This window comes from Urocitellus parryii, chromosome 6 (assembly GCF_045843805.1).
Source record: "Urocitellus parryii isolate mUroPar1 chromosome 6, mUroPar1.hap1, whole genome shotgun sequence".
NCBI lineage: Eukaryota > Metazoa > Chordata > Mammalia > Rodentia > Sciuridae > Urocitellus > Urocitellus parryii.
Window position 1 is genome coordinate 79936858 of NC_135536.1, and position 13659 is coordinate 79950516.

General features: G+C 32.3%; 1 protein-coding gene across 1 annotated transcript; it reads right to left on the reverse strand.

Annotated features, from left to right (window-relative positions):
* Window positions 1-453: 453 nt before the first annotated feature.
* Window positions 454-1395, reverse strand: Or4k13 (olfactory receptor family 4 subfamily K member 13). Its single transcript, XM_026380618.2, has one exon. The coding sequence runs from the start codon at window positions 1390-1392 to the stop codon at window positions 454-456; it is 939 nt and encodes a 312-aa protein (XP_026236403.2). The 5' UTR covers window positions 1393-1395.
* Between the last annotated feature and the right edge of the window lie 12264 nt (window positions 1396-13659).

Here is a 13659-nt window from a genome sequence, read left to right on the forward strand (position 1 = left end):
AGATTACCAATAACGAGAAAACAAATATCAGTAATAAAATGGTTTTTAAGAGTTAAAAAATGCTAAAACTGTGCTGGTGTTATAGTTCAGTGGTAGAGTACTTGCCTAATATGTACAAGAATATGGGCTCTGTCCTTAGCTCCACACACAAAAAAGGTAAAATTATAATAAAAGAAGTAAATAAATAAGAGTCCACAGATGAAGAAACTAAATTAAAGGGGATTGCTTTTTTATTTCAAATTTACATGAATAAAAGTTGTAAATGTGGGACATAAAGGTACACCTGCCAGGCTGAAGATGTCATTGTTTTTAACCATTAAAGGTCACAAAGATGGATCTGATTTTTAAGCATTACCTTTACTGTTTCTTTATACAGAACTTGGAATGCATTAAAAATAAATTCCTTAATAGTGCCCAAACAAAACAAAGTCTCTTCAGAAGAGACTTTGTTATTTAAAAAGTGTGTTTTGAATTTCTGTATTTAGTCCTTATTTTCTTAATCGCTGCTTTTACCTCTTGATTTCTTAATGTATAAATAATAGGATTTAAGAGAGGTGTGAAAATTGTGTAAAACACAGAAAGTATTTTATCTATAGAGTATCGATGGAAGGGCCATACGTAGATAAAGACGCATGGAGCAAAGAAGAGAGTCACAACTGTGATGTGAGCTGAGAGAGTGGAGAAGGCCTTAGAGGATCCAGTGGTAGCACGGTGCCTAACTGAGTATATTATGACTGTGTAGGAGACAAGTAAGAGAAGGAAACAGACCAGGGACAGGAGACCACTGTCAGCAATGACCAGGAGTTGTAGCAAGTAGGTGTCCTGGCAGGCAAGTTTGATCACAAGGGGAAGGTCACAGAAAAAGCTGTCTACAACATTGGGACCACAAAAAGGCAAAGTCAGCATGAAAGCCATCTGACTAGATGAATGTACAAATCCAACTGCATAGGAAGATAACAGCAGCCCAATGAGCACCCGTGGGTTCATGATGGTCATATAATGGAGAGGTTTGCATATGGCAACATACCTGTCTATTGCCATGGCTACAAGCAACATCATCTCACTCCCACCCAGGAGGTGCATGAAGAACATCTGAGAATAGCATCCCCACCAGGATATGGTTTTCTGTTCTCTGAGGAAATCCACAATCATCTTAGGTGTAGCAAAAGAAGCCAGGATCATATCAACACAGGAGAGACTGATAAGCAAAAAGTACATTGGTGTGTGAAGGCATGAGTCGAAGGTGACAGTGACCAAGATGAGACTGTTTCCTAATATAATCCCCACATAGACCACAGAGAATCCCAAGAAGAATAAAATCTGAAGATTCTGGGAATGGGAAAGTCCCAGCAATATGAATTCAGACACCACTGAATGGTTTGCTTTTTCCATATTGTCAACGTTATACCATAATGATCAAAATGAAAGACAACAAGAGGCAGGCAAATTGTGTTTGCTGGAAGAAGAGGTTATTTTTGGTGTTCAACTTTGCTGTTCAGTCAGAGAGTTGGCACCTAAAATTACCCTTTAGTTTTGTCGAATTTGGTTGGTCATTGTTTTCCTTAATGGCCCAGGGAAGTACACTAAATAGTCAATAGAATTCTGAAAGGCAAAAATAAAAAATAGTATGTGAAACTGCAAATATATAAAATGAGAACCAGAATTAGAAGACATCCATATAACACCAAACTGAGCTACCTATTGGGCAGCATAGGGCAGAGACTCCTCTTGGGAGTTAAGTTTCCTTTTCTGTTAAACTAGAGAATTGGATCACATCATATTTAATGTCTCATTGTGGTGTAAAGATCTCCATGAATATGACAATTTTCATGTTGAATTTTATATTCACCAAATTATTTTTTAAACTTGGAAACTATATACAAACACACACACACGCACACACACACACACACACACACGTAAAGAAATATGAATTGAGCCTGGGAAATGTACTTCTTCTCTTTCCTCCTTCATTTCTCATCAGAAATTCTTAAATTAGTAGTGATCACCATAAACTTTTCTTTTTTCTTTTATGGGGAGGATACTGGGGATTGACCTCAGGGACACTCAACTATTGAACCACATCCCCAGATCTGTGTTGTATTCTATTTAGAGACAGGATCTTAATGAGTTGCTTAGTGCATCAATTTTTCTGAGGCTGGCTTTGAACTTGAAATCCTCCTACCTCAGCCTTCCAAGCCACTGGGATTATAGGCGTGAGCCACTATTCCTGACTTCACTACAAGCTTTTTAATAGTCAAGAGATGTGTGTGTATAACATTTTAGCACATATAACATATTACATATTTTTATGTAAATAACATATATATGTTATTTATATATATATATAATAAATATATATATATATATATTTCACATTATCCACATCAGATACCTTTTCTGGATTTTAGACAAGGAGGACAGAGTACAGCAGGAAGGATATGGCCAGATATAACTGAACTTATTTCTTTTGCAGTTTGTTTCATTCATTCACTTTTATGTTTATTATTCTATAGATGATAATTGATTAACTTTTACATGGCTATTTGTTGAGGCTTCAAAATGACCAAGCAAGCTTGAGGTAACTGATTTAGGTAGGTAAAAGAAATACAGTTATTTTAGCATAATCATCTAAGTTTATGACATAGTTTCTCATCAGCACATGCTTATTGTAAAATCAGTTTTACTGTTTCAATTTTTTTAAGAAATTACTCAGCGTTCATAATTGTTAAATTTTAGGTTTTTTTCCCCATTCCCTTTATCATAGGAAGGATAGCCACCTTCTTGTCCCACTATTATTTACCAGGGAGAAGAGCCATACTTTGATGTGAACGTGTCTTAGGTGCTGCCTGGGAATGACTTTACAACTCTTATTCTTCTATCCCCACCATTTTTTTGTAGTTTGCTCTCCCAATAATCAGAAACAGAAAGAAATGGGATCATAATGCTTTATATTCTGTTTCTTTTGAATAATCCCATGGGAAGATTTATCTAATTAGACATATATTTTACACTATGAAAACATATAACTTGGCCAATTTCCCACTTAAAAAACTTGGATTTATATGTAGTACTAAATCACATCAAATATGCAGTTAAAGTTATTTATTTGTATGTCCCGAAAAGTTATAGCTCCTTTCAGTTCCAAGTCTCTTATTTTAAGGATTCATATTATTGTTCTTTTTTGCAAACTAAAAATTTTTGAAATTTTTAAAATTTTTGAATGTGTATGTTAATACTTATACTGATTTTGTTAATGGGATAGTTTTCATATTGTATATATGTTATTTCTCTTGAATTCTCACTTAACATATTAAAATACACAGAAATTCATAACTTTTAAAATGTCTTCATAGAATTTTATTTTTATAAGTTGTATGAGATAATCCCCTAAATAGTATATTTTTAGATGTAACATAACTTATACAAATTCTGTTTAAATGTAACTTTAAAATGAATTAAAACTTTTAATCTTTCCTTTTATTGTAAGAAACAAAGACCAGTCTGATAAAATTAGGTAATGATATAAATTCTGAAATCACTATAATGCATGAGCTTATATGTAAAAAATACAGACACTTTTCAAAAGAATGATTTGACTTACATTTTTTTCAACATTGAGATTATGTGAAAGCAATATGTTTTCAGTAAAAATTATAATTCCAATTTTGAATTTTGATCTTTTCCTGGGCTAGCAAAATGTGTTATGATATCTCTTATACTGCTGGGCAGCTGCAGCAGTGACTCCCAGCTCCCAGGTGCCTATGCAATCACAAGGGTGAACAACAAGTACTTTACAGTGTACTATGCTGATAAGCTAGGATGCTAGTAGATTGTGTATTAAATCCATTTGTGACATAATATTTTCAATTTAATGAAAATTTTCAGAACGTAACCCCCTTCTAATTATTGTAACCTGAAAAATACTTCTATATTAACATTGGGCATTAAAATGTGAAATTTAATTACAAGAAATAATTGTCATCAAAATGCAAGCAATGAAAAAATTGTAATTAAACACTTAGTTGCTGAATTTACACAGATGCCTAAGTACTTGAGAACATACAAATATTTTATCCTTTTAAAATGTAATGTTTAAGCCGAGCATGGTTGTACATGCCTATAATCCCCGTTGCTCAGGAGGCTGAGGCAGGAAGATCACAGGTTCAAAGCCAGACTCAGCAACCTATTGAGGATCTAGGAAACTTAGCAAGACCCTGTCTCAAAATAAAAATCAAAAGGCCTGGTAAAGTGGCTAAGTGGTTTAGTCCCTGGTATATACACTTATCATATTAATACATTAAAATATGAAATAGAATTATAGCTTAGGTCTGATTTAGAAAAAATATAATAAAATAAAATAAATATACAAATATATTATAACATAATATATAGATATATAATAAATATAAAAAATAAATAATATAATAGATGTTAAAAAATAGGGTGATAGATACTTGATCAACAAGAGTAAATCACATATCTCTTTGGGAACAAAAGTGAAGATTCTATTTAGCCCTTCACTTCTACTGGAATAATCTCTGGTATATATTGGAAATGTTATAACATTTTGATTGGTTTATGTTGGCATGATGAAGTTTCATATGGAGACTGTTTAGCTGGTAGAAAATAAAGTTATTTATAGCACATCAAATTGTATTTAAGATAATTATTTAATTTATTCCACATTGGGACACTTAAAATGAGAGCATGTTATATGTATGTGATACATGAAGTAGCAATGCCTCCTGAACTCTAGAATTCTATCACATTTCTCAGGTTCTAAATGGGTTGTCACGTTGGATGGCAACTGTGGACAATGTGAGTAGAAGCCTTTTTCAGGAAAAGAAATATATTGCTTTAATGTTCTTTAAAGCTTTTCCCAACCACTTACCAATTCTTCAGAGTGTTTCAGAATATTGCTGGACCCAGGACACATTGAAACCTAATGAGTTTCTCTTTTCAAAAATAATGGTATTACCTCTATAAAATAATGCCATATATGATTATTTTCTCTTGAAAAGGATTGCAAATACTGAGAGGGTGATAATAAAGACATGCTGTACTTTGAGACCTAATAATACCCAACTGATATCAAATAGCAATGGGAATTATTAAAGATAAAATTTTGTTTTCCCTGAGTCACAACAAAGAAAATTAATTCCTTTCTGGCATTGCATAATTACAGAAATGGGCATGTTTGACTTATTAGGGACAAGAGATAAGAGGAACAATAGAAAACCACTATCTGGTCTCAAGTGTTCTAATAAGAAAATTTACCTGAAGTATATTATAATACATCAAACATGAAAACTAGCATTTACTGTACATTAGTATATTTTTTTTAAGAGAGAGAGAGAGAGAGAGAGAGAGAGAGAGAGAGAGAGAGAGAGAGAGAGAATTTTTTAATATTTATTTTTTAGTTTTCGGCGGACACAACATCTTTGTTTGTATGTGGTGCTGAGGATCGAACCCGGGCTGCACACATGCCAGACGAGCGCTCTATCGATTGAACCAAATCCCCAGCCCACATTAGTATATTTTAAGCACAAATGTACACATCAAAACAAAAGGCATAAAGAGACAAAGGTGGGTAATTGTGCTTTACCTTTCTTCGTTATTCCCACCTGTAGTTCTAAGAAATTTTCCATGGAGTCTCCCCCTTAGTCTCTTTTATACCCAACTGAAGAACACTTTTATCCAATATTCATTAGATTTCCATGTATTTGTGCGCTCCTATTTCAAATTCTCCTTTAGTTTTCAATAAGACACCTGCTCTGGAATGATGAGAAATGTGATATAACCATGTAATCCAAGCATTTTTGCTCAATTTTATATATTAGTAACAGTGAAGTTCTTCTCTTGATCAGAGGAATTTGGCCACATTAAACAAGCTGATAGACTCTCCAATGTTTTAAAAAACTCACACTTTATGCTTGGTGTTTGCTTATGTTGGAGGTAAAGCAAGTCCTGGAGCTAATAGGTGGCAACTGTCTTTAATGTTCATTGTTACACCCTTGGGGCTTCTGCAATGAATCTTATATATTCTTTTCCTGGCTCCATGTAGCAGCCTATCTTCAGAGAAGTATGCCTCATCATCTTTACATGACATATCCTCTCTGGGACATTGAGATCAGTCCAGGATAGTGAATTTGGGGTTGTGAAAGACCTATGTCATCACTTGGCTCCTCCTTTCTTTTCTTAAATGATCCTAAAGCCTTTTTTGTTGTTGTATAATAATGAGTAGCTGTGTCTAGGTATCTCTAAAGCAAATACAATGTCAGCATTCCAGTTTCTATCGATAACATCAGGTTTTTGTGCCAGTTTGTATATCACCTCTCTTAATTCCATAAGTATGTGCTGCAGATAAGAATATTTTAATTTTCCAGCTATTTAGGATCAATTCTTTCACTGGATTAAGATAATATACTATATCTAAAGTTATTATTGAGAGTATGAATTTCATCAGTCCTGCAAAATGCTATATATGGCACTTGAAAACATTCATCTATTTTGTAGATTTATTTTCTCTTAATGTCTTCCACCAGATATTTACTATATTTAGAACTTTAGGATGTATTATGAATGATTTCTCACTCTGAAAAAATCCAAAATAAGGAGACGGTTTTGACTAGGCCAGGAAATGGTTTAGATCTAGCCTGTCCAATTCATCAGCTATCATATGTGTTTTGGCTTACATATTGGCTAAGGCTTCCTCTAAACTAGAAATAGGAGTGGTAACAGTGGAGATATGTGCTTATTTGAGCCCTTAAAGAGTGGTTAGTATGATTAAAGTAGAAAGTTTTCATTTTTTATTTATTTAAAAAATTTTGGGGGTGCTAGGTATTGGATCCAGGGGCACTTAACCACTGACCTGCATTCCTAGCAACCCTTCCCCACCTATTTTTTTTTTAATATTGAGATAGGGTCTTGCTGAGTTGCTTAGGGCCTCCTTAAGTTGCTGAGGCTGGCCTCGAACTTGCTGTCTTCCTGCCTCAGCCTCCCGAGTCACTGTGACTGCAGGTGCGCTCCATTATACCTGACAACCTTCACTTTCTTAATGGTTTCTTTCAGTAAATAATTTAAAACATTTTGATGACATCTAGTTTTTCTTATTTTAAATTTTTTTTCTTTTTTATTTATTTCTTACATACATGACAATAGTGGAGTGCATTACATTCATAATTATCCATTCACAACACAATTTTTTGTAACAGACATCTAGTTTTTCTTATTTTTACAGTGATGTTTTTGTCATAGTTAAGAAGTCAAGTTTGACTATTATTTATTATGTTCATTACATTATAATATGCTATTGTTTTATTTCCCACAATTATGCATGTGTTCCATTTTGCCTCAATGTTGTTCCTTGGATGTCCAATAAACATCAAACAGCTTCAATACTATTTGTTTAAAATATCTTTTTTCTTCCACTGAATTACAGTAACATTTTGTTATAGGTCAAATAGTTGAAATATGTTAATCAATTTATAAATTATAACTATTTTAATGTTCTTATTTGCCTATTCTTTACCAAAACCACTATGTCTTAAGTAATATGGATTCTTTAAAAAGTACTGAAATCTGGTAGTATAAATCTTCCTGTTTCCTGCATACCTTCTCCATCCCTTCCTTCTCCTCCTTGAGGATTTGCTATTTAAAATCATTAGCATTTTTATATATACTTATACAATTCCTTTCTTCATTTTCACAAAAACTAGCCTTCTAGAAGTTTTAGGAGAATTGTACTACATATATATAGGATGAATGAGAGACTAAAATTATGTTGAGAATTCTAATCCATAATGGATTTCTTTTAAGTTTTCTTTACTTAGTAATGTTTTGTAATTGTTGGTTTAGATCTCTTGCATATTTTTTGTTTATTGTTACAACTAGTTTTAATATATTGATCTTGAATTCAAAATCTCCCTGGTTTCACTTACTAATTTTGACCAATGTTGGTATATTATTTTGAATTTACTGTTATATAATTATGTCATGTCTGCCAAAAGATTGTCCTGTTTCTTCTTTTCCAATATATGTACCATTTATGTTTTGTTTTGGCTTACCTATTGGCTAAGGCTGCCTCTAAAATAGAAACAGGAGTGGTAACAGTGGAGAGTTTTTCCTGAGTCTTCATCTTTTCAAAACATTGTGGAAGCATCCGGCTGTTTTATTTTTAAATTTAGAATGGGTAATTGAAGTTTTTCAAATTTTATGGGAATGTCAGTTTGAGGATTATACGTATTTATTATTTATTCTGTTAATATGTGCCGCAGTCCGGCTGCAGCACAATAACGGGGGGTGGGGGAGGGTGAAGAGCAACTTGTGTACATTGATACAGCAGGAGTGGAAGCCTTTTATTGTAGAACAGGAGGGATATATATACATTCCACACAGCTTATCTTAATTAACATAAACTAGATACAGCAGTCAACCAATAAGGAATCTCCACACTTAATGGCTCGCTGGCGTTACTTCACAAACCACTCCCTCTGCAAAATGCCAGGTGCCATCTTGACTTGTTTACAGACTCTAACATTTCCCCCTTTTGTTTAAACAAGACTCTAACAAATATGATGAATAACAGTGGTTGATTTTTAAATGTTCTGTCAACCAAGTCATTCTATATTTGTGTATCTCGTTTGTTAAATTTTTCATTATCACATTTTGTTTCATGTTTATGTATTTTTCATGTCTTGTTAGCATTTCATTTCCTTGTTAAACTTAATTGATATTAAGTTTATTCTGGACTAATACAACTCTTTGTGAAGTGTGCCTTTTTCTCTGAGAGAATCTACATTGTGTCATTCTCAATTGAGTGTAAATAAGTTCTTCAGTAAAGATAACTGGCTCTTGTGTGTGTGTTTTAAAGAGAATATTTTAAATTATGATTTTAATTTCTTTAATAATATGCAATGTGCATGTTATCATTTCTCATTTTGTTGGTAGCATAAATTGAGCTTTTAAAGAAACATCCTTATTTCTTTTTTAAAAAATATTTTTTAGTTATACATGGACACAATATCTTTATTTTGTTTATTCATTTTATGTGGTGCTGAGGATTGAACCCAGTGCCTCACATGTGTGAGGCAAGTGTTATGCCACTGAGCCACAACCCCAGCCCCAAGAAACATCTTTATTTCAAAGTTGTCTAGCATTCAACAGATTGAGGCAAGGGTTAAATATTTACTTCAGCAAGGAGAATATTTCAAAAACCTACAAGAAAGGATTTAGAAGTTTCACCATAAAAAATGCTTACTCTTTGCAGAGAGAGATGTTAATCCTGACTTAATTGTTACAAAATATATACATATGTCAAAATTAATATGTACATTTTTTATGTGTCTGTTAAGTAAATTTGGAGCTAGGGATGTAGGTCAATGGTAGAGTGTGCATTACATGCAAGGCCCTGAGTTCAATCCCTGGCCCCAAATAAATATTCAATTAATAAATAAATCCAATTTAAGTGTTTTATAAAGAATATTCAGATAGTAATCACTTGAAAAGGTGTTCTACATTGTTAAAAATCAATGAAATGCTTATATCCACAATCATTTCTGCATAACCCAATAAAATATCTAAAATTAAAAATTCCTGAGGATAGTAAAGCCTGCCAAGGATGTGGAGCACCTGAAACTCTTGTGTAAAGCTGACAGGGGGTATAAAGTTGTGCACACTCACTGGAAACCTTTTGTCTGTTTCATGCCTATCCTGTGGTTCAGTAATTATGTGCAAGGGACTGACTTAAGAGGAAAGAGTGATTATATCCTTAAGAAATGTGCACAACTGTTAAAAACAGCTCTGGAAACAACACAAGTGTCCAACAAGAGGTGGATAGATTTTTAAAAAATGTGGAATCTCACTCGGTGCAATATAACACCACATTTAAAAAGAACAAACTCCTGATATGATATGGATCAAACTCACAGATACTATTATAAAAAAATAGCACTAACAAAATTATACATACTATTTAATTTGACTTAAAGTCAAATTGTTCAAGAGCAGGCAAACCATTGATGACAGAACCATTTCAACTACAGAATGAGTTGTCTCGTCGTACCTCTCACCAGGCTCTACTTTTCCAAATATGAGAATGAGCAGAGCTTCTCTGTGGTGATCTAGGGGATCTGGGTTGGATTTAGGCTTCAATCACACATAAAAACATCATCTAACTGTACACATGGACCTTGCACATTTTGAATAAAAACTACTTTGCATGCTTTTTGTATATGTTAGGTCTCTTAAAAACTTACTAATGGTTAAGATAGAAATAAATGGCATGTCATCTTCTCTGCAGCATTATTTGATAAAGAATCTTCTGAGATTATAATGATTGATAATGTATCTACACTAGTGAAGCGGAATTCAAAACCTTGGGTAATATATTGGAAGTAACCTGAGTATCTGAGAGGAGAAGGAATTTTGGTTAGCGACTATGAAAGGGATTCAGGTTTCAACTGGCTGTGTTAGAAGTAAACAATTTATTAGTGTCAGTATAAACATATTGATACCACAGTCCACAGAAATCCTTTAAGCATTTTCTCATAAAATATAAAACAGAAAACATTATAATTATCAAAACTCAATAGTTTATTTTCAAAAAGGGAAAACAAAAGAAAAAATTTAAAGAGAAAATCTTTTCCTTTATATAAATGGTGGGCTAATGCAAGTTGATATTTATCTTTTACCCTTTTTATTTTATAAAGGACATTTTATATCATTTCAATATTTTTTAACAAAACTTACATTGGAATTGTGCTGATTTTTATTTCCCAATATAAGGAAAGAAGAATACACAAACTATAAGAATAGCCAGATGAAAACACATATTTGTATTCAGCTGTTGTAGGAGAAAAACAAAACAAAGAAATGGAAGAACATTTAGTTTCAACAACCCCTCTAGCAGTTGTTCTCTTTCCTTATAAAGGTCTGAGATCTGAGTATGTGAGTAATCAATGTGTGAAGTTATCAACTCAGAGACTATGACAGCAAAGTAATTTTATCATTGTTGACCAGAATTTTATGCAAATTTTGACATTTTTTTGTGAAAGGTTGTACAGGCCTTTTGTCGACATAATAAACATAGAAAGTCAACTGTGAGAAACAAGAAATTGCTCAGTTTTTGTTTGCCAAAGGAGAGACTAATGATTGAGCATAGCAAGTTTCTTTCACTTTACCTATGAACTCTCCTGGCAGAGCATGGTACCAGTACAGTTCTTAAATCCAAAAGAAACTAATTACATAGAAAAATTATGAAGGTAGTTATGTCAGTTATCAGAAGGATGTGATTCTTAAGAAATAGTTGTTCCAGTTAAGTTTATAATCCTGCTCTTTATTCAGAAGATAGGATTAAAGAAAGATACTTACGACCACCAAAGTTTTCTAAGAAATTTTCTATAACAAAGGGAAATATAGTACAATATATTTTGCCTCTACATCACGTTCCTAAATTCTTCTTACTTTAATTTAGACCTTTGAAAAGTCAACAGCATTGATTTTTTTTTTAAATAAACACTCTTTTAAAATAGTCACTCAGCTTTTATGTCCATGTTTATGCATGGAAACAAGTATATTGTTTGGATGTTAATGCCTTATTTTTTTGTCTCTTCCTTATGGTAAAAACCTACATGCTAATTAGAGATTTTAAAGATTCTAACTCACCAACTTCAAGGTCTTTTAATTGCTGAGGGAATTCACTAGCACAATAAGTGTTTTTCCCAGGGTCATTAATTGACATATTTCTTAGGTTGTCTTATACGGCTTCAAAATAAAAGGAATGTGACTTTTGCTAGAATATGAACATTAAAAAGGAAGATTGACCAAAGTGGGAACAAATGAAAAAAACCCATAACAGTCTTCGTGAATTCCAGTTCAATTTCAAGAGCAAGAAAGAGGTATGGAGAAAAAAAAGTTGTAGATATTTTTATGCTTGATTAAATAAAATATTGTTTATTTTTTCTAATTTCAAAAATAAAGCACTTTTGTTGCAGAATATTTGTCAGAGGTCAAGAGATGGAGAAAAGCCTTATGGGACCTGTCATTTTACCATCCAAAGTAAATCACTGAGTTACCTCGTGTGCATCTCACACAATTTTTCAATTTTAAAATTAAACTTTTTCTCACTGTATGAATATAATTTGTTTATTTTATTAAATATTTCTACTTTATGTTGGCTTATTCTTTTTATATAGAGGTTTTAAAAGTTTCCTCACTCACTTATAGGAATTTTATAATAAGGACATATATATATATATGTTTGGATTTCCCCAGTCAGCTTTTGTCTCTTGCATTTTTGTTAATGTTTTTGAGATGATATAGGGAGGTTGCTCTACTTTACCAAAGAAAATCTACTAATATTTTTCTTCTATAATGTATTCTTTTATCATGATTCTTTAAAAAGTTTCACCAACTCAATATTACAAAATAAAATAAACCACATTTACTCGCTTGTATATTTATCTAGACATTTTATTGTTTGAAATATTACTTAAAACATTTGTATTTATTTTTCCTTAAATCTTGAATAGCTAAGCAGTCCTTTCTCCAAAGAACTTCCCAATGATTTGAAAATCACCATTATCCTCAATAGTACATTTTAAATACTTGTGTTCTGAACTCTCTGGATTTCTTACATCTACTTCTCATTCTCTCTTGTGAATGGAAAGGATCACAACAATTACTTTAGGTTTATGGTATATTTTAACATCAAATCTATCTGCTTGTTTATCTTCACTTAAATTTTGCTAGCAATTCTCCCAGCATACATTGAAGGGGTTAGTGGGAAAAGAGAATTAGAGACATGCTCCTGTGTACCTGGGGAAATGGCTTTGTCAGAATACATTTAAAAGATATTTCTGGTCCAGATCATCTGTAGTGAATTGCCTGATCAGTAACCATCTACCTTGGTTTCAGTGCTGCTGAAACTATAAATATGTTGGGTGGTAAATGATGAGCCAGTAGAGGAAATGACCATCATAAACCTCCCATTATTTTATTGTTTTAAAAATGTCTTCACAGAAAACAAGTGATTCTCTGATATGAAGTCCTTACAAGCTAAATTCCAATTATACGGGGTAGGGGGAAGGAAGAACTAGAACCTAATTTAAGCCTATCAAATTTCATAGAATTTTTTTTCTTTTTAATTGGCAGAAAATAATTATACATATTTATGAGGCACAGTGTGGAAGCTAATTCTATACAGTTTTAACTTAAAAAAATTAGAATCTGAGTTAAACCATACGAACCAATAGTAATGAATTTAGGGTTCCTTAGACATTTAAAACATTTATGTGCATAATTTTTCATCAAAATGCTACTATAATTTAATAATATATTTTATACATTTTTCTACATCAGCACACAGAGATTTTCATTTTTTAATCATTAGATTATTGATGGAATTCTGGGGTGCTTTCTAATATTTGTTTATTAAAGACAATTCTACAATGAGCATTTTGATCATTTTATTTGAAAATTTAGGCTATAAATCCTAGAAGTAGAGATTCTTTGTTGAACTGTTGCAAAACTTTTAAATAAGTGACATTTCACCCAGAAAAAAGTACTGTATTTCACCCAAAAATTGTGCTAATGTACAAGAAATAATAAATAAATATTCTTATACTCCCTTCTAACATCCTAATATTAAACATATTT

What these genes read in the sequence shown, in the direction of transcription:
- Or4k13 (XM_026380618.2), bottom strand. Translation starts at nt 1,392, where the DNA reads ATGGAAAAAGCAAACCATTCAGTGGTGTCTGAATTCATATTGCTGGGA.